At 36.9% G+C, this 27,491-nt stretch overlaps 1 protein-coding gene across 2 annotated transcripts in view; it reads right to left on the bottom strand.

Moving 5' to 3' along the window:
• Nucleotides 1-27,491, bottom strand: part of LOC149557007 (SUMO-activating enzyme subunit 1B-1-like) — a 175,453-nt gene that overhangs the window by 27,949 nt on the left and 120,013 nt on the right. For both annotated transcript variants that reach the window (XM_089831660.1, XM_089831661.1), the window contains exon 7: nt 3,244-3,291. In XM_089831660.1, coding sequence (XP_089687786.1) covers nt 3,244-3,291 — 48 coding nt within the window. The remainder of the gene's footprint in view (nt 1-3,243; nt 3,292-27,491) is intronic.

Below are 27,491 nucleotides of genomic sequence, written 5' to 3'. Positions count from 1 at the left end.
GTGGAAGCTCAATAGACACCCTACGAATGGTCCTCTTCAAAACTAATGACCTTGCTTTTAGAATGCCACAATGAAGACCAGATGAGAAGAGAGCCCAGTTGGAAACAAAATGGTAAGAATGGGCAATGAATGGCCTCTTTTAGGGCCATTTTAGGGTTGTGAGGCAAAGAAAAGGTAAAAAAACAATAAAAAACATTTAGATCACATGTTTTTTTAAGTCACTTAAGTGACTGGACATAGGAAACAAGCGGATGCTCACAAGATGCGCCTAGATGCCCTCTGGAGCACCCCTCGTGCATCCGTAGGAGATAACGGTGCTTCCTGACAGCACCCACCACGCCTCCTCCCGCATCCACGCACCAATCTGAATCCCCATCCACACCCCCCTCCAAAGCCAACGCATCGGTAACTTAGGTTTAATATATTTGGAGAGAAAAGAGTGAAGAGTCAAATTTAGTTTGTGTATATATGTTTTGAAGGTCTGAAAATCAGGTATAACAGAAAAGATAAAACCAGTTTTGTTTCCTCTCAAAATTTGGTCCATCAATAAGCAATTCTCTGATTTTGTTCCCTCAAATCTGTCCTAAAATTGTAGACAAGTGTTTGCTTCAGAATTCGCTATAACACAGATGTCTTTGAAATTTATGTCAAACACTCTTTCAGTTTGAATTCAGTTGACAAAGAGATTATAGAAGTTCATTTTTGCTACATTTGAAATTCATTCAAAGTATAATTCCTTGCATATATATATTGTAAAGAGAAATTTCAGAAATCGTAAACAAGTTGTAACAGACAATTGTAATGCTTTAAGAATTAGTGCTCAGATCTTTGTATTGTTGTTATGGAAGAGTTGGTGCTCTTATCAGGAATTTGGTACTCTAAAAATTGTAAAATATTTGATCGTGAGGCTAGATTAGGATGGTAGATCCTAATCTATATATTCTAGTTTTAGATTTAGTATTTACAATTCAGGATTTGATAAGACTTGTTAAGAGTCCAAATTGGTTATAACCACTTTCCATGGTTACCTGGAGACTCGTATCCCCCCTAAAATACACGTCTTGAAGATAGAGACACATCTCAGAGACTTTTTGCATCTCCAGAGACCTCAAAAAAGGTTGGAGACTTCATGACAAAGTCTTCTGAAGTCTCCCAGTCTCCTAATCCAAAAAGTGGGGTCTCCCCGAAGTCTCTTGATAGAAAATAAATGTAAAATATAATATTAAATTATTTTATGTATTTTAGCCCTCATTGTAATGCTTTTCAATGGAAAAATTAAGACCAATGACAATTTAAATGATTTTGAGAGCATGATAGCAGAAGACCTTTAGATGGAAGATCACAACCTTGTGGAGTAGATAATAGTACTGGCAACATACTAGTACTAGATAGATTTCTGGTTTTTGTTTACTGTACTAAATTTGTCCATTTTTGTTTGCATATCGGCAATTTGGCATCAAACTATATACTTTTTTGAAAATCAGATATGATGATGATCATATGCTGATGATCATATGCAATATTCGGAAAACAAGCATGACTATGAGATGTAGTAATGTGATTATGTGAGTTTTGAAATATTTGATTCTATATAAATGTGAAATTACTATTATTATTTACTTTAGTCTTTTAGTTATACAGTATTACTATTTTGTATTTAGTATAACACTCATTAAACTATTTTTTTTTTTAAATTGTCCTATCCAAGTACCCCCGTCTCCTATTTTAGAAAAATTGTCATACCGGTACCAATACCAATACTGAAGACCTTTAAGTCTCCCCCTCCCCCAGCGACCTTGCCATTTTTTTCAACTGGTACCAGAGCCCAGTACTTGGAAAAGATTTAATCATTCTAACTAGATGTTGGACATTGAACACATAGCTAGTTTGAAGGGATCTTATCATAACAAGGCACCTTCGCTTGATGGAGCGAACTATGCATTTTGGAGTAGGAATGGAAAGCTATTTGTCTTCTCTACGGCTTGATGTTTAAATGTCAAAAGAAAATAGATGTATGACTTCTCTGTCTACAAAGCGGCACCTCTGCCCCTCTGTACTGAGACAAGACGTGACGTGCAGGGATTATCTATAAATCTGCATTTGCTCTTGTAGAATGTCGCCTGCATGGATCGAAGTTCTATTTGTCCATCAGCACTTCCACCAAATTAAGTTTCTAAGCTTGGATTTTGAATGCCAACTAAATCATCTAAGCTATTATGGTGATTTACTTTTGCTCTTGTATCATGATTAGTGCATTTATGAGCTTGTCTCCTTGATCGTGACCTAGCCTAAGCTTGTATGGAAATTCAAGAAACATGCCTATTTCATTCCAATTGCGTCAGTTGAGCATCTTGGAACCCTTGGAAGTGTGTCAAGAATTCAACTTATGCATGATCGTGGAACAATTTTCATTTCATGCTTATGTTGTTTGCAATGTAATCCTATGATATGTATTTGTTATGCTATTTATTTCAAAAAAAAAAAAATGTGCATGTTTTACCATTTGATTTCACAGTTTCTTGGCAAGGCATTGCAGCTATCATGATTCAGCTCTTTATGTTGGAAACCTCAGGGCTATGCTTAAAAATAGAAAAATAATTTCAGGTTTCAAGCTAATTTATGCTCCCCTCAAAAATCCAAGGATGACGTAGTTAGGGCTGTTCATAAGGACTTCATAAAACCAGATGAGATGAAAACAGAGATATCCAATGGAGCTACATTACTCCCTGCTCCTTTCTAAAATGCAGATCTCCATTTTGCTGCTTTTTGTGTTCCATTTTCATTAATCAGGTACCAAAAAATTACAATTGAATTTATGTAGTTTAAATGTGCTTCCAGCCCTTTTTATACACTTTAAACATGAAAAGTAGAAAAACATTCAATATTATGTAAGAATGCTAGCCAGCTGAAGAAATAATGGCTATAAATAATGTTTTCGCACCTCAAATGGATTCCCTTAGTGATAAATAAAAATAAAATGATAGAATAATATCATATCTAAAGGGAATGGTTAAGGGGACGACAAAGGCCATTGAATAGTGAACACAATGTCGTAAAACTTGGTCAAAGTGTGCAAAGTGACAATGCATTTCTATAAGAAGAGAGAAATAAATCATATTTGCAAGACAAAAAATGTAGTTCAAAATTAATTATACATTGCAATGAAACAGCATAAGTGCAATGGGTACTACCAAAGAAATTTTCTGTTAAACAAGTTTACAATGTCAATGACTCTATACATACCTCTAAACTTGGAAAGGTAACTTCCAATGGAGCATTTTCCATATTTTTCTGCACAAAGACATTAAGACATAACTTTTACATTTAGTATATGGTAGCATAATAGCATTTAAACTTTAAACATACAATTTGAGTTAATTAGTTCACTAGGAAACATGCAAATTTGTTCTTTACAATACTTTGAAGCACAGTTCTAAATCTCATTCTCTGCCACTTATTGGCAAGGTGAAAAAAAAAATGTTTCTCAGCAAATATCAGAGATAAATCGGCAACTTCTTAAGAAAGTATTGGGAATTTTAATAATTGCTTAAACTGCAGTTTTTTGCAAAATTCAATGAGGAGATGCATCTAATGAGTCAACAAATGAGTAAACAAACCAAACAAGTTGATCTGGATATATGTAAATACAATATGTAACAAAATCACATCCTCGTGTGGAATGTCGATGGCTGGCAGCCATAGTCAGAGACTCTGAACTCTGAAGCAAACTAAACATAGAAAATTGCCTTTGTAAAAAGATACACAAATACAAATGTCAATTATAATATGAACCTAATCAACATCTTCTTCTTCCCCATCCCACAAAAAAGAAAAGGAATTTAGAAAGCTTACTTGTGAATCTGGATTTGCTTGAAAAATCTCTTTGAATCCACTTGCAATCGATCTAAATGGTTGCCAATGACTATTTCTCTCCACCAAAACCCTTTTCCTCTCCTCTAACAACTTAAAAATGCAAAATAAAAAATGAATGGGCAAGTCGCCAGGCATCCCAATTTTACTGTTGCCACCCGCAAAAAGTAGTTAAGTTATTGCAAAAAGTTTGCGATTTATCACAGAGAAGTGGCCAACTTATCGCCCAGAATTTAAAGTCTTCTCGGCTTGAATTTCTTGATATAGAAAACCTTAAGTTTTCTCGTTTTGCAAAAGTTCTCATGAGAAGCAGAGATATCTGCCACTTATAGAGATTTTAATTTGAAGCAAAGGAGCGTAAATTGTTTGGGAAATAAATCAGTAAAACAGAACAGAAGGATTTTTTGAAAAAAAAATAGGGAAAAAATTGAATTTACAAAAGATATTTTAAAATTACAAGAAAAACAATCAAAAACTACTTCTAAAAAATATTAAAGAACATTTTCATAACACAGATTTATTGAGAACAAATATTAAAATAGTGTTTAACCAATCAATTGTAGAAAATAGATTTTCATTGTTTATATTCATGTCACTGATTGCATTAGACTGATGCACAAAACATACCATAATAGCATAACAAATAACACAATGTAGATAGATGTCAAAATGTCAATTAGAATATAGTTTGTGACTTTGTAATGTGAGTTTGTGACAGTTCTGGACATGTTTTGCTATATATTGTTTCAAAATCAGGTAGATGCAATTTGAAGCAATCAGCCTCACATTTCCTTGACATTTATTTTAATATTTTTAGTAAATCTACAACTTCCCTTTAGACTAGAAATTTCGGATTATCTTTCCATGCTTTTTAAGTATACATTGCTACTTGCTAGTAATATGGTTATCTCAATCAAATAGATGTAATTCGAAGCAGTCAGTCACATGTTTCTGAATTAGAACTCAATGCTTATGGTAATGATTGTTGTGCATTAATGGGCAAGATATAACATCATTCCTTACTCCTCATAGACTTGCCACTCTAACACTTCCAACCCACCCTTGCTCTGGAACTATCTATTTGCAATAGCTTATTATAAAAAACATGCCATATAGAAGACAGTAAGTATCCTAAAACCCTTATGAGTTCATTTCTTCTATAAAAAATGCAAACAACACAGTGCACTTATGATATTTGACTTTTTTCTTATCATACACATACATTCACTGGCACAATGACTCACCTCGTATTTTCATGGTCCACAACACATAACCCACTGCCAACCCAATGCCAACTGCTCTACATTAAACAGTGGTTTTGTGCCCTCAATGATTCTGGGTTTACATAAAATAGTGGTTTTGTAAAATGTGCCCTAAATAACTATTATTTAGACTAAGTGGTGGTTTTGCAGATTGTGCCCCAAGCATTTTTGGTTTTAGATTAAGTTAATAATGGTTTTATGAATCATGCCCTGGGTGAGTTCTGCATGAATCATTTATGATATTGATATATTCTTATTTGTGATGATGTTTAATAGCGAATTTCATTTGCATTATGTATGATTATAAATTTACCATAATATGATAACAGACTGACTATAGTTGTGTTGTAAGTGGTTGCAGGACCAATGCGGCCTCCAAAGGAAGTGTGAAAAGGTATTATTGGGAGAGGGGGAAAAGAGATGGCAATGGCACGTGGAGGGACTGGAACTGCAGATCAAGGATAAGTATCACTGGATATGATTGGTCACCTGGTAAGAACGGATCTCTGCTAAGATTATGAGATGGTTGTGTTCTCCTTTACCATTGGTTATTGGACATAACCATGGAGTTGTATCAACACCCCGACTTGCACCATCTAGGATTGTGTCCGCTATGTCTACTTATAGAGGATGCATTACGACATTTATTCCTTACATATTTACACCAAAGGCATACCTTATATGAAATGAACAAGATCAATTTGTGCATCAACAACTCACAGCCATAGGGAGACAGTGCAAAATGATTGCACTGTCTGCAACCGTCAATTCATTTTCTGCTGATGCAGGTTGCCTGTTCACATAAGGTGGGCTGACATTTTGCAAGTGTTGACCATATCAACCGGCACCGAAAACTACATCAACAAACTTCCTCAATTGTTTTTCCAAGCATCATCTTTCAAGATCCACAACCACCCATACTCATCTTGTCCGTATTGATTTGTAGAGCTATTTAATTGCTTCCAAGATTAAGCTAATGGACAAAAAGAAAATTGCTAATGTGACACATTAAGCTAGAACACCATATCTAGCTTAAAGCTAATCTGTACATCTTCACAATTGAGCACAGGTTCCAAAAGCATAGTTTGCTAGCACCGCCCATGACAAACACTTCCCAAACAATTTAAATCTTGGCCTTCATTTGTAAATATTCTGTATAGATTAGAAAATGCGTCATCTTGTCGCAGCGTAAGGCACTCATTCTTATGTAGAGCATTTTTAACATGTTGTTCTCTCACTATTTATTGTCATTCTTTGAGTTGCAATTGTTTAACGATCCAAGTTGATAACCAGTCTATTTTCAAATATAATTTATTCGCTAACAAAGATATCTGAAAAAAGTTATAAATATTTTACTGAACGCTAGGCAGGAGTGCTCCACTAGCTTCGTGGCAAATTTCTAGCTTTCGTGGATGCCTCTTTGTCAGATATAGGGCTTCTTTGTTTTGGTAATAAATTATCCTGAAATGCAGTTTGTGAAAGAAAAGACTTTTGAACTTGATGGGAAACGGATATTTATGCACTCTAATTGGCCTTGTTTTAGTTGGCCCCACATTACATTTTTGGTAATTTTCTTATTTCAATGAGTTGCAAACAACACATCTGTAACTTGCTATGCTATTTTTTTAATCTCACATGACAATTTTGAATTTTCACTATTTAGTAATTATTACAAATCTTAGTATGGTGTTTTAAAATTTTAAACAATGCTCCTCGTAGAGGTGTTTATTCTTTATAAGTATAATTTGAATCTGGAATCAATTTATACTTGTTTGGAAAGGGATTTTCAAGGGTTGCACTTGAAACAACTCTTATTCGAAAATATGGGTATATGTTCAAACTATTAAAGTATGAGAACTTTGAGGATGACAGGTTTATCAGCTGCATGATGAATGCACTTAATCAAACTGGACCATGGGTTGAAAGTAACATCAGAGGAAGCTAATGTACGCATAAACAAATTAACATCATTGGATAGACCTCTTTAGGCTATCTGGGTTTTAAGCTTAGTAACCGGTTCAAGATCGATTTGAAATACAGGTTTGAAGAACCGGTTCGCTGGTACAACAAAATTTTCGAAAGGGGTTTGGGTTTGTTTATACAAAAACATGTAAAAAATATTTAATTTTTTAAAAGAATATATATATTCTTTTAAAAGCATAAGTTAAAATTAGAATGTCACATACTATCATAAAATCATATGATTTAATCATTTAAACAATAAAAACACCATAAACTTTAAACTTGTAATCATAACATCATTACAAAGCAATGTCCAATTGATTGGCTTACCTTAGGCCTTGCTAGACAAGTTGAATACAAACAAGAGAGCTCCTTTGTCAAAAGCCCTGTTTATTACAACAGACCTATAGCAAGCTGACCTTGGACAGAAGTGTATCATGTTATAAAAGAAGCAGAGTTATACCTGCAGCATTGTTCTATCCCACAATGGTGGATATATCATGTTCATGTCTACCACTGGAGAAGCTCATCGTCTCAACATTCATGACCTAGTCTAGTCCATTTTGTGCAATTAAACATTCTCTATGTCAAAGATGCAACTTGGGATGCCTACACTATAACATATTGCAGGAAACTCAGGGAGCTGTTGATAGACCAATTTTTTTTGTAACCTAGGCAATTTTTGTACTGGTTCAAACCCAGACCTGGTTCGGAGGCCATACCAGCGAACCCAGGTAACTAAGGTTTTAAGTTGATTCTCATTTTGACATTTTGAAAGTCTTAACTTTGAACATTGCAATTGAGAGTAATGTTGCATAGGACCTTCAACACAAAATGTGAAACCCTCAAAACATTAAAATGTTAAAAATTAAAACTCCCTATAGATTGAAGTTAAATTTTTGAAAATAGATAATTTTTTAAACCCTTAGCTGCCAACATTGAAATCGAAATAACAAACAACTAATAAAGTGAAATTGACAACCTAAATTTGATCAATTGAAATGAAGTTAGAAGGCAATAGATCGAAAACCTTTAGCAATAAACCTAAAACTGACAAACAAAGTAAATGAAATGGGTCATAAAAATGTGTGGGGTAAAACTAACTTTCAAATAATTGGTAACTTTTTATATGATCATCAGAATAGGAATTAGTATAATGGCTAGATAAGAGCAAATGCAGTCAACAAAGACGGCAATATAAAACTAACATTAACTAGTGCCAACTCCCAAAATAGACTTCGAGAATTGGCCATCATGATTCTAATCGTACGCATGTACGACAACTAACATTGTAATGGAGCTTTCTTATCTTTTTACCATCCTTGTATACATGCAAGACAGATTAGAACATAATAACCATCCTTTTTACCACAAATATTTGCAACTAGCTTGAAATGACATCAAGTCATTATTGTGTGCAACCATACAGATTTATTCCAGCAGCTTTGTATACAATTTTTGCAGTTGCAGATGCATGAAATCTGCCCTGCTTTACCAACATTCAAGTACAATTATTCACTCTTTATAACAATGGGTTTTTGAAAGGATGTTGTGAAGAGCTTCCAGATTCACCCATATGTCTAGAGGGTAAGTGTGCTTGATTGTAGGAGCTGGTGACATGACTATTCATAGAGAACATTAAGAAGTTGGGAGTGACAACAATCAGTGGTAGCAACAAAACAACCCTGGTAGAGATCCTAAAGTCTAAAGCGTGCTAATTGCGTTGCATTTAGTTTGTCAGTTCCATTTAGGTTTTTTATTTAGTTATTGAAGGTGGTGGATGATTACCTAATTCCCACCAATGGAGAAAGTAAATAGTGATTGACAGAATGGTAAAGCCTATTGCCTACACTTTACCTAGGATTTTTATTTAGTTATTGTTAATTGAAACTTGAAAGTGAAGCCTAGGTAATTCTTCAAATAAGGTTACATTGAACTTAAAACATATATTTAAAAATTAGACTGATCTCATTATATGATGGACAAATATGATCTAATCCTTAAAATTGCTTAAAATTGACGAACATACTTGTATTTGTACTGGTTATAGCATGCATTGTTAGAAATTATTAATATCAAGGAAAAAATTAAGGAAGCTATGGTCATTAAAGTAGATTCAACTTATTCTCTTGAATAAGTGTCATGTGTTGTTCATTTTGTAAGGAAGAAGAATTCGTCAATTTTCAAATCTTGTACTCATTCTATAATATGAATGTACACATTTCTTTAATAAAATGAATGAATGGATTGCTCTTGCATTCCTTCTCGATCTCCATGGCTATCTCCTTCTCCATCTACATTTTTGTGTTCGTCTCCATCTCTATTTGCTTAGAAATCTAACTCTCTCTCTTTTTATCCCAGTCCCTCCCATTATCTATGTCCCTCAGTATCATAAACATAACATGAGCCTATTAGTATCGGAACCCGATTATCTTTCTAATTGAGAGGTTTTGTTTCAAGCATAGTAACACGCGGACGCGTCCCCCCCCTTTTTGCCCGACGTCTCGGAGACTTCAACGCACCGGAGACTTGGGGACTCCGTCTCCCTGTCCCCAGCGGTGCCACTAGATTCCACCACCTCCACCGAGGATGGGGGACATCCTACTGTTCACTATTTGCAAATTCAACTATTTATGTTTAATGTTCGATGTTCCAATTCAATGCAATGTTTCAAGTATTCACTCTTTTACATCTTTACATCCTATATTGCAATACATATTTTCATAACTAACATTTTTAAATACCATATGCATAGATATATACACCCCTCTTGTCCCCTACCGCCGTCCCCCCACCGTCCCCCCGCCGTCCCCAAATTAAGGCCCCTCTGTCCCCCCGTCCCGGAAACTTGTCCCCCCGTTTCGCCGTCCCCCCGTCCCCCAGGGTGGTGTAACTATGGTTTCAAGCATGTTACAATTACGCATGTGGATGCATAGTTAATTTAAAGTTGTCACTTTTCTATGTAGTGATATATTTCTCTATTAACACAAACATCATTTGTTAAATCACCTACCAATTTACCTCCTCCACATCACAAATGTATGTAACAAATAGACAATTTTTCATGAGTTGAACTTCCATATCTGTTTGGCATACCATTCAGCAAATAATAATCTAAAAGGTGTATATGTGTAGCAATAAATCTGTATATTTACATGTGTGTTGCAAATGGCTTTAATACCATAATAGAGTTACCACACACATGCAAATATACGATAGGTATATATTCCAGTTATATGTACATGCACGTTTCACATTGTTACTAGCTAATATAGACACCCAAACTGTTAATAATGTAGAACCCTTTATTGAGTTTCTACCAGATGTTCAATAATAAAATGATTAATTGTGAGTTAATATAATTTATTCTTTGATCATCGTTCAACCATATTGAGTCCACCTCCTCTGTAACTTCTCTCAAAGACAATTTGGTTGTCAAATTGAAATTGACTTGATCTTAACTATTAAAAAGACTATCAATGGAACCATCAGAAAGAAAAACACAATCCATTTCAGACGTTGGCTTTGTTTTATATCAAGCCTTAAATTAAAATCTGGTTCGGGAACTTTAGAAATATCACTCGGCTGAACAGATAACTTCTTGGCTTGTGATGGAAGGTGGTGGGGATGTTGTGCCAACTCCCCCTTTTAGGGATTGATTTGTGTCAATATTACAGTTGATTGGGAGAGGAAAAGCACTAGTTTTGATGGCGACAAACATCATCTTGATCTGCTCAAGGAAGAATTGACAGGGAAAACAACGTCTTCTGAGAGCCTGGTCTCTGCCCAAAACAAGTTGGAAGAGCTTTCCATTATGCAGTTTTAAGACAACACTGTAGCTACCTTACCCATACACTCCAGGCATGTTCTCTCCTAATTTCCTAAGTGCTATGAATCTGAAGTACTGGACTAAAATTGTGTCACCTTGAAATTCCTGGAGTGTTCATAGTGTTCATATGCAATAGGAAGGCCACAAGGAGTACATAAATTGCTGTATAGTTGCAAGAAAAGAATTGTTCATTGTTTGCATAATCTTTTAGCTGGAGACACCTAGTCTGTCCTTAATAAATGATGAGAGAATGGAAATGCAGAATTACTTTGATTAATTCTTATGCCTAGGAGAGACTTCAATGTCTGTGTAATTTGCAAGTATTAGACGTAGGGATTTGTGCTTGCGTTTTCTAACTTGAAATCTTCATTCACAGTTTGCTGAGGATGTAATTAGCTTACTTTTTTCTTCAACTCTTGTTAGCTGGAAAGAAATCATGACTGTCAGACCCATTAAGAAAAAGAGATTGTGTTCTTGGGAAGAACAGAGTATATAGGTTGGTAGTGCAGCTTATTATGTATCAATTGTACAAGCACAAAGTCTAGCAATTAAAAGTTAACACTAAGGCCAAGCCATTATCTAAGTTAGAAATCTAAGAGAAGACTTGTTCTCAAGAAGTGCAACGTTGAATGCTGCTTAATACAGTCTCCATTGCAATTGTGTTAACTATCTGCAGGGTATGCAAGATTAAGTTCATACATTAAGGGAACTCTTGTTATATGTGTTTACTCCTTTCAGTGGAAAGATCTTAATCCAAACTATACTTAGTAAGCAAGATAGCATTGCTGCTGAATCTTTAGTTATAGGCTATAGCTATTGCAAACAGATAGGTTGATTAGTGCTTTTTTCAATAGCATTCAATCACCCTTGTCTTAGGGTGTCAAAAAAGAAAAGAAAAATGGACTGAACATGTTTGGGCGGTCCAAGTTACACCAGTAAATTGTAAATAAACTCAGCAAAAATTAACCAACTCTCTCCTAGAATTGTTCGTGAAACAACAGCAGTTGAAGTATGTCAACAGGGGAGGTTAAAGAGTGAATTTCTGATTTAAATTACCATTTGATTAGTTGCAGCAGAGCAACAAACCTAGTCTTCTAAGTTGGTAAACCATTTTTATGGAACCTTTAAAACCAACAGGTGTTAATTTCTGGGAAAATTCAGCCTGTAAACAAATCAACCATTTCACAGAAGTATAAACAGTGGTTGTGTGATGTCCCCTTGCTATCAGGCTTTAGGAGCTTGGTTATGTTAGCTCATCATTGCAACCCTCTTGAGCTAACAATTTGATTTGAGGATCTTTGGTGGTCGAATTCTATTTATAGTAAGTCATTTGGACTACTTCCTATTTGTAGCATTGCTATTGGGAGATGCTTTTGGTCAGGCTATTTCTGCATTTTGATAAACACTTGACACTTCCTTGAGCGAAGAATATAATGAAAGTTATTAAGTTATACTTAATTAACTTATGAGCCTAAGTCAAGTTATTATAAAAAGGTACTTGGTGCTATTAATTATTAAAAAAGTACTTCATTTATGCAACCAAAAGCAAATTTGTTTTTAAGTGAAAGTGAGTGGATGAAGCTACTAGCTGTTGGTGTCATGAGGAAGATATTGTTTTTAAATGTTATAAATACAAGCCCGAGACTTGATCGATTCATCTTATTCCATATGTATTTTGTGAGTTTGAAGACTTCCAAGAGTTTTGAGGAGTTGTTGCTGAAAGAATTGTAAATTCTTATCAGTTCTTGCACTTTGAGTTGGTTATCTCATGCTAATGAATTGAGCCTTAATTACTGCAGCAAATTGAATAAGGGTTTCAAGGACAAATGAGCATGAGATTAGACAAAAGTGCTTCAATTTCTTGGGTACTGGGATGGCTTGCAGAGCTGATAGTTGCTTGACAAAAAGGGGCAGATGAATGGTTTATCACAGCCACGTTGGAAAAGAATAGCCCCTAACATAGCTGTGTTGGGTTATTGGTGGTTCTGCGCATTGATACAAGGGGTGAGTTCAAAGTAGAGGGTTCAAATTTAACTATTCCTTGGCCACGTGATTCAGAATAGCAGCCACATCAACTACTGAGCTGTAATTAGGTTGCTGCAGATCTTTTGAAGACTTCAACATCATATTTGGGTCATTATCAGGTTCCTTACAAATTCTGAATTAACCGTGTTGCATTCAATATTGTAACTATTAGCATTTTTCCTTACAGTGAATAAAGTTAGTGTGCAAGTTTGGAATTGCTTTCAATTTCTACGCATTGTTTCATTTCCAATTCCGAAAAAACTTAAAAAGCATATATTTCAAAAAAAATACAAAAACTCTTGAAACAAAAAAAAATCAATTCTTCAGCATAGAGCCAGCAAGGCTCTTTACAGTGGTATAAGAGCAGTTTCCTGCCATCCTTGGGGAAACTAGGTTCACATATGCAGCCACAAAGATTCATTTCAGGTGCTCATTACCCTTGCAGAGATAGAACCTCACCACTAGGTGAAGACGATATAGATATTCAGTTTGGCATTATGGGTGATAGGAATGTTGGTAATACAGGTAATGATGAAGAGAGGGAAGCTATAGATTGGTTAAAGAATATTGTAGATGGTAAGAAAGAATTGGCATCAGGTCAGGACCAGGTTACTAGTGTACTGCAGCATATTTCTCATACTCTACAACACATTTCATTACCTAGAGGCCATAGCAGAGACAAGGGGCTGAGCAGTATTTTAGTTAGTTCTCACAGGTCTAGAGCAGATAATAGGGTAGATCCCACAGGTACTCATGATGGGCCACAGTGTCCTGCATCTTCGAGGCTTGGGCTAGAGGAGACTAGTGTCGCAGGTGAGACGGGATCTTTTGTTGATTATTTGTTAATAGCACATCCTAAGTGGGATGCATTACCTCAAAATGTTGAGCAGTAGCTTAACTTCGATATATTCATTATTCAAAGGAGAGAGCATTCAAGAGGAAGACTTGATATGAGAAAGAGGATGGTTAATAATGAATTGAATCGTGCAATTCACAAGCTCAACACATATCTTCATTGGGTCCTATGTTTGAGGAGGACAATATCAGGTTTGTTGTGTTGCATTTAGATGGGGTAGCCCATGACTGGTGGTATCATGGGTTAGTATACTTACATCATGATTAGATCCCTACCCACTAGGAGGTTGTGGACCCTCTGGTTGAAAGACTTGGCAGGAAGGATCTCGAATCCAATTTCCATGAGCTAGCACAGCCTATAGAGACTGGTAGCTTGGAGGCTTTCATCTGTGAGTTTGCACACATTTCAATGATGGTTTATGCCAATTCAAGAGGAGACCTGTGATGCTCTTTGTTGAGGGATTGACTGAGCCTCTTAGAGCTTGGGTTAAGTCCCATGATTCCTACCTTGCAGAAAGCTATTAAGAAAAGTCTGCTCCACAGAATAGATTTCCCACTAAACCATCAACGTCAAACCAAGACAGCAAAGCAGCCCCAAAGAAAGCCAAAACTTCTAATTCAAAGAGACCTATGGCAGCCTCTTTAAATCAAGAAACACTTAATGATCTAAAGGAGGGAAAGACTTTGTTTTTATTGCAATGGCCCATATGATGAAAAGCAGGATTGCTCTTTGAAGCCTCAAGGCAATAATAGGCTTATGGAAAGGTTTTATGGTGATGAACAAAGTTGTGATTTTTTAGAACAGCTAGCTGAACATGAGTAAGAAACCAATGAAGAGGTTGTTAATAGTAAGAGGTTGTTGATGATTCCAACCTTAAGGTAGGATACCTTACTAGCACGACAAAGGAAGGATCGTTCAGGTTGAAAGGTCTCTTAGCAGGGCAGCGAGTTATTGCATTATCGGATACATGTGCCACTCATAATTTTGTTGAGTTACGATTGGTATCCAAGAGAGGCATTCAAAATGAAGAGTTTGAAGGTATTAGAGTTCAAGTGGTTGATGGTTACACACATAAGTGTAACAGGACGATCTCTGAGCTTCCCATGAGAAGAAATAATTATGAATTTAAGGCAGATTTTTATGTTGTTGATATGAGAGGTACTGATGCCGTTCTTGGGATGAGCTAATTAAATACTATTGAGCATATCTATGTCAGCCTCAAGAATATGGAAATGAGGTTTGTAACTGATGGTAAAACTTATAGTCTTAAGGCTATCAGAGGCAGTAATTCGAAGGTGATTTCATTTAGACGTATGCAGTGTCTCCTTGATCATAATGCAGTTGAGTGGGCAGCTGAGTGTAGATTGTTAGCTATTCTTGATGGCCTAGAGAAACCAGCTTATCGCCCTAATATTCAGTGGCTTAGAGCTAAACACTCTAAAGTGTTTAGTGATCTAGCACCTGGCAAGCCACCTAATAAAGGCATAGAGCACAACATTGAGTTAGAGGAGGGCACCATGCCCATCATGATTACTCCTTTATGGCACCCTAAGCGCCTGAAATATGAGCTTGAGAAGACTATTCAAGAGCTTCTAGCTATGGATCAAATTAGGCTGAGTAAGTCATCGGTTGTTTTGCTGAAGAAAAAAGATGGTACACTTAGCATGTGCATTGATTACCGGATGTTGAATTAAACTACAATCAAGAACCCACATCCTATTCCACACATTGATGATTGATAGATGAGCTACATGGGACATTCTACTTCTCCAAGATTGATTTGAGATCCAAGTATCATCAAATTAGAGTACAGGACTAGAATGTGGAGAAGACAGCATTCAAATATCACTGTGAACAATTTAAGTTTTTTACTCATGCCTTTCGATTTGATTAATGCTCTTGTGACATTCCAGTCAACCATGAACAGAGTTTGCTACAACAAGTTGAGAAGGTTTTTTCTAGTCTTCTTTGATGATATTCTTGTGTGCAATAAGACGCAAGATGATCACATAGCTCATTTGGATACAGTGTTGGATAAATTTGCAAAGGGCTTTCTTGTATGACAAGAAGTCCAAATGTGCCTTAGGTATGATAGAGTTACTTTATCCTAGTCATATCATTATTTGAGAGGGAGTTTGCATGGATCTTGATAAGGTTCCTGCTATACTTAATTGGCCTACGCCAAATAACCCGACACGAGGATTTATTGCTCTATGTGCTTTCTACCAAAAACTTGTAGTAGGGTTCTTGCATCATGCCGCTCCTCTTTCTGATTTGACCCATAAAGGTGCATTTGAGTGGACCTCTCAGGCACAAGAGTTTTTGAAAAGTTCAAGCGAATCATGACATCATGCCCAATTCTTGCATTGTTAGATTTCTCGAGTCCTTTTGAGTTGCATTGTGATGACTCTAGTGAGAGCATTGGTGTTGTTCTTTCTCAAGATCAACATCCTATTGCCTTTGAGAGAAAGAAGCTCAGGGGTCTTGACAGAGAATTCAGCGTTTATATAAGGAGATGTTGGTCATCATGCATGCTTTGGCCAAGTTCAAGTAGTATCTAGTTCGGAATCATTTTTGCATCAAAATTAACCATAAAAGCCTAAGGCATTTCCTAATCAATGGAATTTCAAAAGAGACAACAAAAGTGGGTTAGTGAACTTTAATCTTATGATTTTGACATCTCATATGTAAAGGATACATAGAACGTAGTTGCTAATGCACTCTCGTGGAGACCACATTTATATGCTATGACTGAGATATTTGAGGATTGGAGACACTTGATCATTGTTGAGTATACCAAGGATAAGTAGCATCTAGTATTGTTGATGGTACTATACAAGAAAGCAAGTATACTCTTGTAAATGAGATGATCATTTACAAGGGGAGAATTTTATTAGTCCCAAGATCAAGTGTCATGCAGATTGTGTTGCGGCCATTTCAAGATTCATCAATAGTTGGGCATCCACTTCTTTAAGATTACAAACAAATTCAGAAGAGATTCACTTGGAAGGGCCTAAAGACAAATGTGTGACAATATGGTAGAGAGAGTGCTCTATTTGTCAACAAAACAACTAGAGCATACTTAACCGATTGATTTACTGCAATCACTTCCCATTCTTAGGAGAAAGTGGGAGCGTGATCTATGGAATTCATTGTGAGCTTCTAGTAGGCCCAAGGCAAAGATTGCATATTTACAGTAGAGTATCGTCTTACGAAATATGGGCACTTCTTTCCTATCACCACTATATTTTCAGCAACACATGTATTTGAGTTGTTCCTCTAAGAGATTTTCAAGTTGCATGGTTTACCCTAGAGTATCCTGAGTGACCGAGTTAGCCATTTTATGAGTCACTACTAGCAAGAGTTGTTCATATTGTGTGGTACGAAGTTGACTTTGACCGTTACCATCCTTAGACTAATGGCCAAACTGAGAATGTTAATAAATGGGTGGAAGGCTATCTACGGAACTGTGTCAACACAATGAGCCTAGGTGAACCGGAAATATTTATGTGAGTATTGCTATAATTTCATATGACTCCTTTCAAAGCCTTGAGAATACTACTTCAGAGTCTGAAAATATTCTTCATCATTTAGGATTGTGGGAGGGAGGACTATGATGTCCCCTTTTTAGCAAGCTTCAAGAGCTTGCTTATGTTAGCTCATCATTGTGACCCTCGTGATCTAATGATTTGATTTGAAGGTCTTAGGTGGTCATCTTACTATTTATAGTAAGTCGGTTGGGCTATTAGCAATGCTATTGGGAGATGCTTTTGGTCAAACTATTTCTGCGTTTCAATAAACACTTGACAATTTCTTGAGGTAAGAATTTAATGAATGTCAATAATGAAGTTATACTTAATTAGTTAACTTATAAGCCTAAGTCATGTAATTACAAAAAGGTACTTGGTGCAATTAATTGTAAAAAAGTACTTCATTTATGCAACCAAAAGTCAAGTTGGTTTTGGCTAAAAAGTGTGTGAATAAAGCTACTAGCAGTTCAGTGGATACCCTAATATCCTTTCATACTCTAAAGTGTCAAGTTGGTGCAAGTTGATAGGGTGTGGATTGACATCATGTGGAACATGACTAGGAATCCTTGGCCAAGGTACACCACAACATGTTGTGCTTGTCAATCTCTATCTCCTAGATACAATTTGGTCAAAAGTTATGGTAAGTGGAAAAAAGCTCAAGGGTGCAATCAATCAAGTTTGTAGGGCAACGCCAGTTCTAGATGACTTGATACCTTACCACGTACTTTTCCCTTGCAGAGTATTGAGCCCACTTCAGTTAGAAGATTGCAAGGGAGGATCAAGTTGATCCATGGTTGGGTGGTTTAACACCCCCATGATACTTTTTGCCCCAATTCAAAGTTAAAGCATGGTTACTCATGGCAACCTTCTTCCCTATGCTCTTTAGTGCTCAGTAAGTGCTCTTTCCATTTATCATTTTGTATCAATATAAATTTTTATGTAATTATGAGAATCATAAAGGCAAATAGATTAACTTTTCAATATTCGAATCTTGCAAAGTTTACTCTTGCTATGTAACTTTTTTTTTCATTGTGCAAGCATATTCGTGGCAACTAGAATAAATTTCTTTACTGATACTAATTTACTTCAACTTATTCAGAAAAACTCAAAAAATTCTAGGAGTTGTTTTCTTGTCGAAAATTTAGCCTATTACTCTTTAGAATGTTATAATAAGAGTTCTAAAAGATGAACACATTAAAATACAACCATAGAAAATATGCATATCATATTTATTACTATTAAACCCTACACTCTACTAGCAAGACAACCATGACAACCTTTCTGTATCATTTATTAGTAGATCCATTTCTGCCTTGTTCTCCACATCTATGTCATGTCTTTTTAAGGAGTGTGACTTGTATTACTATAAATCTCTACCCTCTACTAGCAAGACAATCATGACAACCTTTCCATATCATTAATTAGTAGATCCAATTTGTATTATTCTCCACATCCTTGTTGTGTCTTCCTAGGGAGTGTGACTACTTCTTGTCAAGTCTTGAACTTGAAGATTCTTCATGTTTATGATTGTGTGTACATCGCTTACTAGTTTACATTGCTCACAGAATTTTTTATTCTCTTGATAAACTAATAAGAAGGGAAAGTCATATTAATGGGAGATGACACAAGGCGAGGCCTTCGAGGAACTGAAGACAAGGCTAGTGGCTGAACCTATCCTAATATGCCCAAATTGGACTAAATGTTTTATGTACATGTGGATACATGTAATTATGCTATTAGTGCCACACTGGCACAAGTGAGAGAACATGGGCTAGATCATCCTATATACTTTGATGAGTTGGTATTTTTTAATGAACAGATGGGTACAATAGTTTGACATACACTAGTAAGCAGTGTAGACACAGTCATAAACCTTGGTTTCCTGCAATACCCTGTCCAAGAAAGGACTCAACTCCCCTTATATCAGTTCGAGCCTCCATCTCAATGATGACTTCTCAATCTATCTAGATTTGTTTCAATCCGGCCTTGACTTCTCAATCTATCTGGATTTGTTTCAATCTGACCTTACACAAAATATGCCCAAGGTATTTCCCTTTAGGCATCATAAGTCAATATTTCTTTGGATTCAATGCTTATTAAGCTTTTCGTCACTGTCCCATCCATTCCCTTAAGGCCACCAAGTGAGTGTCTTGTCCATTGTACATGAACCACTCATCCAAAAACACTTTGAAGTTTCATCATGGATATCTTGTGAATGATATGGAAGACTATCCTTTGGAAAGTGGTACGAGCGTTACACAACCCGAATGGCATCCAGTTGTAAGCATATGTGTCATCCTCGACCACAAATGTGGTTTCCAACTTGTCCTCTTCCACAATAGAAATTGTGGTTGCACCCCGAAAAATTGTCCATGAAGGAGTACGTTTCGTGTCCAACCACCCCTTCGAGGATACCATCCATGAAGGGTATCGAGAATGGGCCCTTGATGATGAATATACCCAGACACGAGATGTCCATACAAATGCGAATTTATTCACCTACATTTTCAATGATATTATAATAGGTGAGACTCACTCACTTATCTACATACGATATATGATGTTTGCACCCGATATATGATGCATTTTCCTAGCATTTATCCTATCTCATCATTCACCTTCCTCGCATAATTCTTGTTCATCTGATATGGCTTCTTCCACACCGATTGGGCTCTTGGTACAACTGGGTTCCTATGAATGTATAGCTTTGATATATATGTCCACATAAATATATCCTTACTCTATTAAAATCTTTAACTTCCTTTAGCACCAGATTCCAATCATCCCAACAAGTATACTCTTAAAACTACTTTTGTCACCCAAGTTGGTCTCCTTAAGTTTTAGGTGCATGGACTATATGGGTTTTCCCTTATCAAATTGGTCTGTTGCAGTCTCGTTCACTTCAGCTACCCCTTTTGTGTATTTTGCATACTAAGGGGAGCATGTCTTTCTCCACTCTTCTACCTACAATATATCACATGACGGATGGAAGAGCTCATAATCCTCCATTTGCCAGTGGAAGAGCCAATTCAGTGAATCCACCTCATCTTCTGAAGACCCTTCCAATTCCATAACCCCTTCCTCATTCGACTTCATCTGCCATCTACCTTCTTCTACCTTAGTCAACAATACATTTTCAAGTCAACAATAAACTTCGGCTCTCCGCACTCAGTAGATAGCATATTTCACATCAAATTGAGGTTTATTTTGGCAATGATGAGCCACCTTCTCTCAAGGATCGCATCATAGCATTTCTTCTTCTAGTAAATTACCACAAAATCTAGATTGAAGGGTTGTATACCAAAATTTACTCTCTATGCCATTATGTTTCAAATTGGCTTAATGTCGTGTTTGATGACACCCATCAAATTGAAGGTCAATGGCCACAGAGTTGGCTCCCCAATTTCTTCCATGCCTTCTTCAACAATATGTTCAGACTTGATCCTCCATCCATAATGGTGGCATTGAAGATTGTGCTCAATATGAACATTTTCAGTATTGCAAGGTGCCTTTCATTTGTCACCACTAGTAGCATTGGGCATGTTAAGGAGCTTGTGGTGCTCCTGATAGTCACTCTCAATAAGGGGCAAAGTATTGAGAGGATCCTTAATCTTTATTGGCACTTGTCTATAGCACTTGTTTTCGTATATTTTGCTTGATCTCCATACACAACGAAGTACTGGTAATGTCATTTATTTCCCTTCTCTCCATTAATTCCCTCTCAACATTGGACTTAGCTTCTCAGAACCTCTCCATTTTAGTACGAGGGTCTCGATACATAGCTTTCTTCTCTTGTGCGCTTGTGAGTACCAACACCCCTTTATCTCACAACAGGTTTATTCCTGGCTTCAACTAAATGGTGTGCTTGTGGTCCTCGAGGAAACACCATTTGCATAGTTGTTGAGGGTCTTTCTCCTCCAGGAAATCTCAAGCGAAATGTCTCCATCGGCTACAGGTCTAACATTCAATTATCAATCGACCTTCGGCATTGTATTGTTTCCAGCTTCAGTTGTTTTTATTATTGTTTTTTATGCATCTTCAGTTGTTTTGGTAACCACCAAACGATGCTATTGTATTGGTAGGTTGTTGTTGGGTGGTCATCAATGTCGCAATTGTCGATGGCTACCCTTGTACGAAGAGCACTTGCACACTTCTAGCATTCATATTGTCTAGGCACTTCTTCGTGGAATGTCCCAACACTTGAAAAATGTCACTAAGTCTCTTTCTAGAACACATGTCATTGGTGTGACCTTCCTTGTAGTCTACGCACATCAATTTCCTTTCTTTGTGCTATACTTCCCTTGATAGCCTTGAATTATTCCATCATTCAATGAATGTCCTTTTGTAATGCTTGCACCTTCTTACTAGCTTTGTCATCACTACTACTTCCTACCCAAGAGTCATCATCTTTGTCACCCATGGTGCCAAATTGAACCTTTTCTTCTCCTTCACCTTGTGGTGAAGTCCTACATTGCGAGTGTAATGAACTCCAAGAATAAATTGGTGTACCATTAATGAACCCAATTCCCAGTAGGCTGGCAAGGAACTGCTCTAATACCATTGTAACGAACTCTATTGGCTCACTCTAAATCAATGTTGTGGAATTCCTTTTGGTTTTTGAAGTTTTGTCATTTTTTTTTAGTATATATGCTTTTAATAGGTTAAAAATATAGCGAACTGCTAAACCTGAAATGCAAAGAAATAACTAACTTCGATCACCAATGTAACTCAGATTCCAAAATATATACAATTTGCAAATGCTAATAACGTATTTCATTGAAGGAACCTGCTATTTGAGGATTGACATTGGGAAATTGGAGAAGAAACAATTTGTAGCAGCTGGAACGAACTCTATGTCAAACAGGTAGCAGCTCCCTTAACTCCAAATGCTACCACTAGAAGACTGATTGCAGACAATAATGTGTGAATGCTGCCAATCCAAAGATAAAAAGCTGCCTCCATTCATTAAGGCAGCTCATGAAATAGTGAATGCAGGTCAGAATTATGCCATGATAGATCATCTAAAGCTGCTAGAAATAGCAGATATATATATATACACCAACTGAAACCGTACTTTATTCACCCAATTTGCAATCAATACATTACCCATTTCTCAGCTAAAAACTCTCCAGATATGGATTGAAATGCAGATATTAGATCAGAGAACAATACACAAGTCATTGCCAATTATGGCCAATTCAAACTGCAATTGGAACGATGAAAATTCTGAATTTGCCAATACTCACGCCAAACCCTTGGAATTTCACCGATTTCAAATAAACAAGCATATAATGAAATGGGTCGATTTCTTACAAGAATGCATTTTGCAGCATTTTAAAGCCCAAACTTCTTGCTCACACTAGAAGCCATGTAGTTTATAGCATAGACTTTTCACTAACAAGTCTTCTTCAACACACCAATAAATTAGAACAACTTATAAAGCCATTTATTAAGTTAGACTTAATAAAATAACTTTCAATAAGCATCACATTAGTTTAGCCCAATGAAACACTAAAAGAGACTTGACTCAAGGCATCACAACTGCACTGACCAAAATGGAAACCCTGCTCGCCTGACTTACTATAAATAGAAAGTTACACAAATAGAGACCCTCCAATCGAAGTGACATTTAGGATTCAGCCACAGACACATAGCAGGTTGAATCAATTTCACAAGAGGACCTTTACAAATCCATGAAGAGGAATGTCCAATTGGAGGTTGTTAACATGGATTTGGGAGGACCAAAAAAAAAATCACTCCCAAAGAGAGTTCCAAACCATCAGGTCATAATGTGTGCAATAGAAAGACTCCATCAAAGTGGGGCATTGCTAACATCTTCACAAGGTTGGGGCTGTCAAAACAGAACATTGGAAACAAGGCTTGAAGGCCAAAGGAGATGACGCCGATTGAAATAGAAGCTCAAGTAAGTAGCAAAACCAAAAAGAATAGAACAATTTTCTTCAATATTGGTAAATCCTAAATGGAATGATATTACTTAACTCCCATGTGAAAATGCCTTCTTCATGAAATGGGTGAGGTATTGGTTAGCATTCATTTGGCTCATGATATAGTGCGATGAGAACAGAAGAACTCATTCTGAAATCAAAACCCTTCCGAATGGCTTATGTTTGATCAATTGTAGCAATGCTAGAAGCAAGCAGTGGATCTTAAAAAATAGGCCTTTTTAAAGCGGTGGCATGGGCTTCTTCATTAAGGACTAGCAACCCAATTTCAATCCCTTGAAAAACCATCATTGAAGAAGTTTTCAAAAAAATCCATTTGTATATCCTGTAGAAGTTGATGAAAGCCAACTTCATAGCTCACCAAGATCACCTGCATGTGAATAACCTGCTGAAGAGAAACCAAAAAAGGAAAGAAAGGGCTTGGAGAAACTCAACAAAGTGAGAGAAATTATATTGCAACAATGAAAAATGAAATTGCTGTACAATATGATATGATATTACATTAGGAAAGCCTATTTATAAAGGCCTCTAGGAAGCTTCTAGAACAAGCTAGAAAGCGCTAGGAGATAAGGTTGACAACTAAGCATGCGTCCACAAAAGGTTGATTATCCTCCATGTAGGTGAGAAAATAAGTATGACTAGGTAGGATCAAACTCCCGTGTTGTCAACAACTCCTAAATGACAACTAATAACTAAATGCATTTAACATAAGTAAACTTAAGTAAAGCGTAAATAATAATTATTTACTCTAACACCCCCCCTTAAGTGCAACTTAGAGGAATGCACTTAAGCTTACAAAAGCTAAGATGAAATGCAGAATGGGTCATGGCAACTAGGCCATATTAGGTACCCATTTACAAATGCAAACAAATGTAATGCAATCTCTGTAAACCAGAGACAAAGGAGAAAACCCAGTGCGAAAAACCCCTCTCCAAAAAGAGATAGCGGAAAACCTAGTGAAGGACTGAAGAAGCCTCCAACTAGAGAATGTTCCAGAAAAAGGAACAAAGAGCGATCATGAAAAAAACCACTGAAGCATGAAGAAGCCGCAAACTCTGTCAAAAGGAAACTGCTTATCTGAAGAACCTCCTCTGAAATAGAAGGCTACAACCAAAGTAGGAAGAACAAGAAGAGTGTCTATATGGTAGATGATCCATCTCACCAAAATGCATAGGTAGCTAGCCACTGCAATCGCCTAGTATATAGGATCAAATATTGAATACATAGCTCACTCCATCGAACCATCGACCCAAGGAAACATTAGAAACAACAAAATAACCCCCCCTTAATGCAGACAGGGTGATGGGATAGACAACTGAGAAAGCGGGCCAAAAGTCCTCTTCAGAAAGAACCAAGAATAGCGAGAGAGAGGAAGAGGTACAAACACCTATAAAGGCTCGTGTCACCGACACATCATGGGGCTAATGTCGTGGAAGGGACACTCACTTGACAAAGGAAGAGAGCACAAAATGGCATACAACTAACCCCCCCATGGCACTTTATAATATAGTGCGAGTACAACTGTCTTAAAACAACGTTCAAGATCCCAAAATGCAAGAGTAGCACTTTATATCAATGTGTTTGCATAAAGATGCTTACAAATGATATCAACAATGATCAAAGGGGAAAAAAAGTTGATACAATAGATAGTAAAGCTCAAAAGAAAAGATTTCATGCCATGAAAACGATCCTCGGACCTGGAACACCCAAGATATCCACCATATTGCAGAAAAGCAAAAAACATGACAAAAAGAGCATGGGGTAGAATCTGAAGGAAATTACAGCATTTCTAAAAAGATGATAGAACCAGCTTTCCAAAAATATAACGTCAAAAAATGGAGATGGGACACACAAGATATGCTTGTCGAAGTGAAAAACAAAACATCCAACTTTGACTTCAAAAACAGGCAACCAAACTACATCAAAACCAAAAAATACTTACACCAATATCTACGTCTCAGAACCAACTTTCGGACGCTTCTTTCGGATCTGAAAAAGACCTCATATGCCCAAGTTATGTCTAAAAAACAGCGAGTAGGTCAAAAAGGGACCAGAAGAGGATGCAGGAGTGCTGATGCAATACTAACGTCAGCATTTCATGGGCCTAAAATTGACGGCTTAGAGGCCTTCGAGGAAAAAAAAAGACTCCCGCGTGGCATCCATGTGGCAGTACAGCTGCATAATGATGACGTGGCACAACCACGTGGCAAGTGTTGACATGGCAAGTCCAGAAAATGCCACATGGGCAGCACGAGCAGGTGGACAATGGGCGGCTGCAGAGCGGAGGAAGAGGAGGCGACACTAGCTGCGCGATGGTGGGCAAAAATCCGCAATCGGCAACAGTGGTTAGTTGGAGGCCCGTCGGTGACGGTTGGGCTCTGGCGTTGTAGCGGCGGCACAACTTGCTATGGCGAACCCAGAGTCGAGCACAGGAGGCGCAACGGCGGCGTCGGGTTGGCAGAGCGATAGCCACTAGGCTGAGCAGCCGCTGTGGTCGCTTTTATACTTCTTTTTTTCGTGCAAAAATTGTCCGTATGGTCCTCCCGAGGGGCAAAAAAAATTTGCCAAACGCTACAGTCACCAAAAATGGAAATTTTATATGGATTCTAACTGTAACGGGCCTTCTGAGCGCAATGGCAGAGTCCGTTTGAGCCCAAAGTGCCCCAAAAAAATGCTCTTCCTCCCAATTGAAGAAAAAATCACAAATAAACTAGGGTTTGTGTCTCTGAATCGCGGCTTCAAAAATCCTTCAAACCATGAAGCAACAAGGAGGCTCTGATACAATGTAGAAGTTGATGAACAACTTCACAACTCACCAAGATTGCCTGCATGCAAATAACCTGCTGAAGAGAAATCGAAGAAGGAAAGGAAGGGCTTGGAGAAACTCAACAAAGTGAGAAATTATATTGCAACAATGAAAAGTTAAATTGTTGTACAATATGATATGATATTACATTAGGAGAGCCTATTTATAAAGGCCTCTAGGAAGCTTCAAGAACAACCTAGAAAGCGCTAGGAGATAAGGTTGACAACTAAGCATACATCCACAAAAGGTGGATTATCCTCCACGTAGATGAGAAGATAAGTATAACTACGTAGGAACAAACTCTCGTGTTGTCAACAACTCCTAAATGATAACTAATAACTAAATGCATTTAGCCTAAGTAAACTTCAGTAAAACGTAAATAATAATTATTTACTCTAACATATCCTTCATTTCGAATATTTAGACTTGGAAACTTTGAAGACTAAAGGAAACAAACTATGAAGATTTTTTTAAGTAGATGAAGCCGTAGAAAGGAAGGACTTCAACATGTATGCGAGAATCTACAATAACTGGGAGCCCCTGGACTCACTCCACAAGGAAGGGTATATATTAACCAAAGGAGGAGTTTGGAGGCAACAGGTAGAGCTGGAGGCAATCGTAGAAAATTGTAAAATCTACCAAAAAACAAGGGACAACACTGAGGACAATGAGAAAAACAAAAAGGGAAAGGAGATGGAGATGAAACCAAAAATTATGGCAAAGAAAAACAAAAAAGAAAGGAGACAAAAACAAAAATTATGGCAAAGAAGATCTCTAGCATATAACAAGAACAAAAATTAAAGATTTCAATAAGGGGTGAAGATAGAAATTGAATGAGCTCCTATTTGACAACAGGGATATTTCAAGCTCTAGGAAGCAAAAGTCCGACGAGTTAACATCATCAAAACTCCTACTCACCAACTCTAGAGATATGAAGCGAGAAGTGTAATCTTCAAAAAAAAAATGTATAGGAGATTGGGCCTTTGGTTGGTGATACTCAGTAATTCTTCTGAAGCATAAAATCTAGCCATTTCATCATTGGTTGATTAACCTAAACTCAATGAGAAACTAGAATATGCAATGGAAACCCCCTGCTTTAATGGCAACGAGGGCACCAAGAGTGAGCTATCAGAGGGTGAAGACAACCAAGATTTAATCGTGAGGAAGACATCTTAGAAAAGAGAACAGTATGGGAAACTCTATCTACAACAAGAAAAAAGAAAAGTCAATGAAAAAAAAATTAAGGGGCAGAAAAATTCATAGAGCAAACCCCATAGCAAGAATAAATCAACAAACTAAAGTATAAGAATTTTTAAAAAACCAAGAAAAAAATTGGATTATCATAAAAAGGTAAAAAAATTAAAGAAAACATCTACATTATCCTATTC

Source organism: Cupressus sempervirens, chromosome 5, assembly GCF_028749045.1.
Source record: "Cupressus sempervirens isolate cs-2001-9-10 chromosome 5, ASM2874904v1, whole genome shotgun sequence".
In the NCBI taxonomy this organism is placed as follows: Eukaryota; Viridiplantae; Streptophyta; class Pinopsida; order Cupressales; family Cupressaceae; genus Cupressus; species Cupressus sempervirens.
Note: the sequence above shows the minus strand (reverse complement) of the source record. Positions and strands in the feature narration are given on the sequence as shown.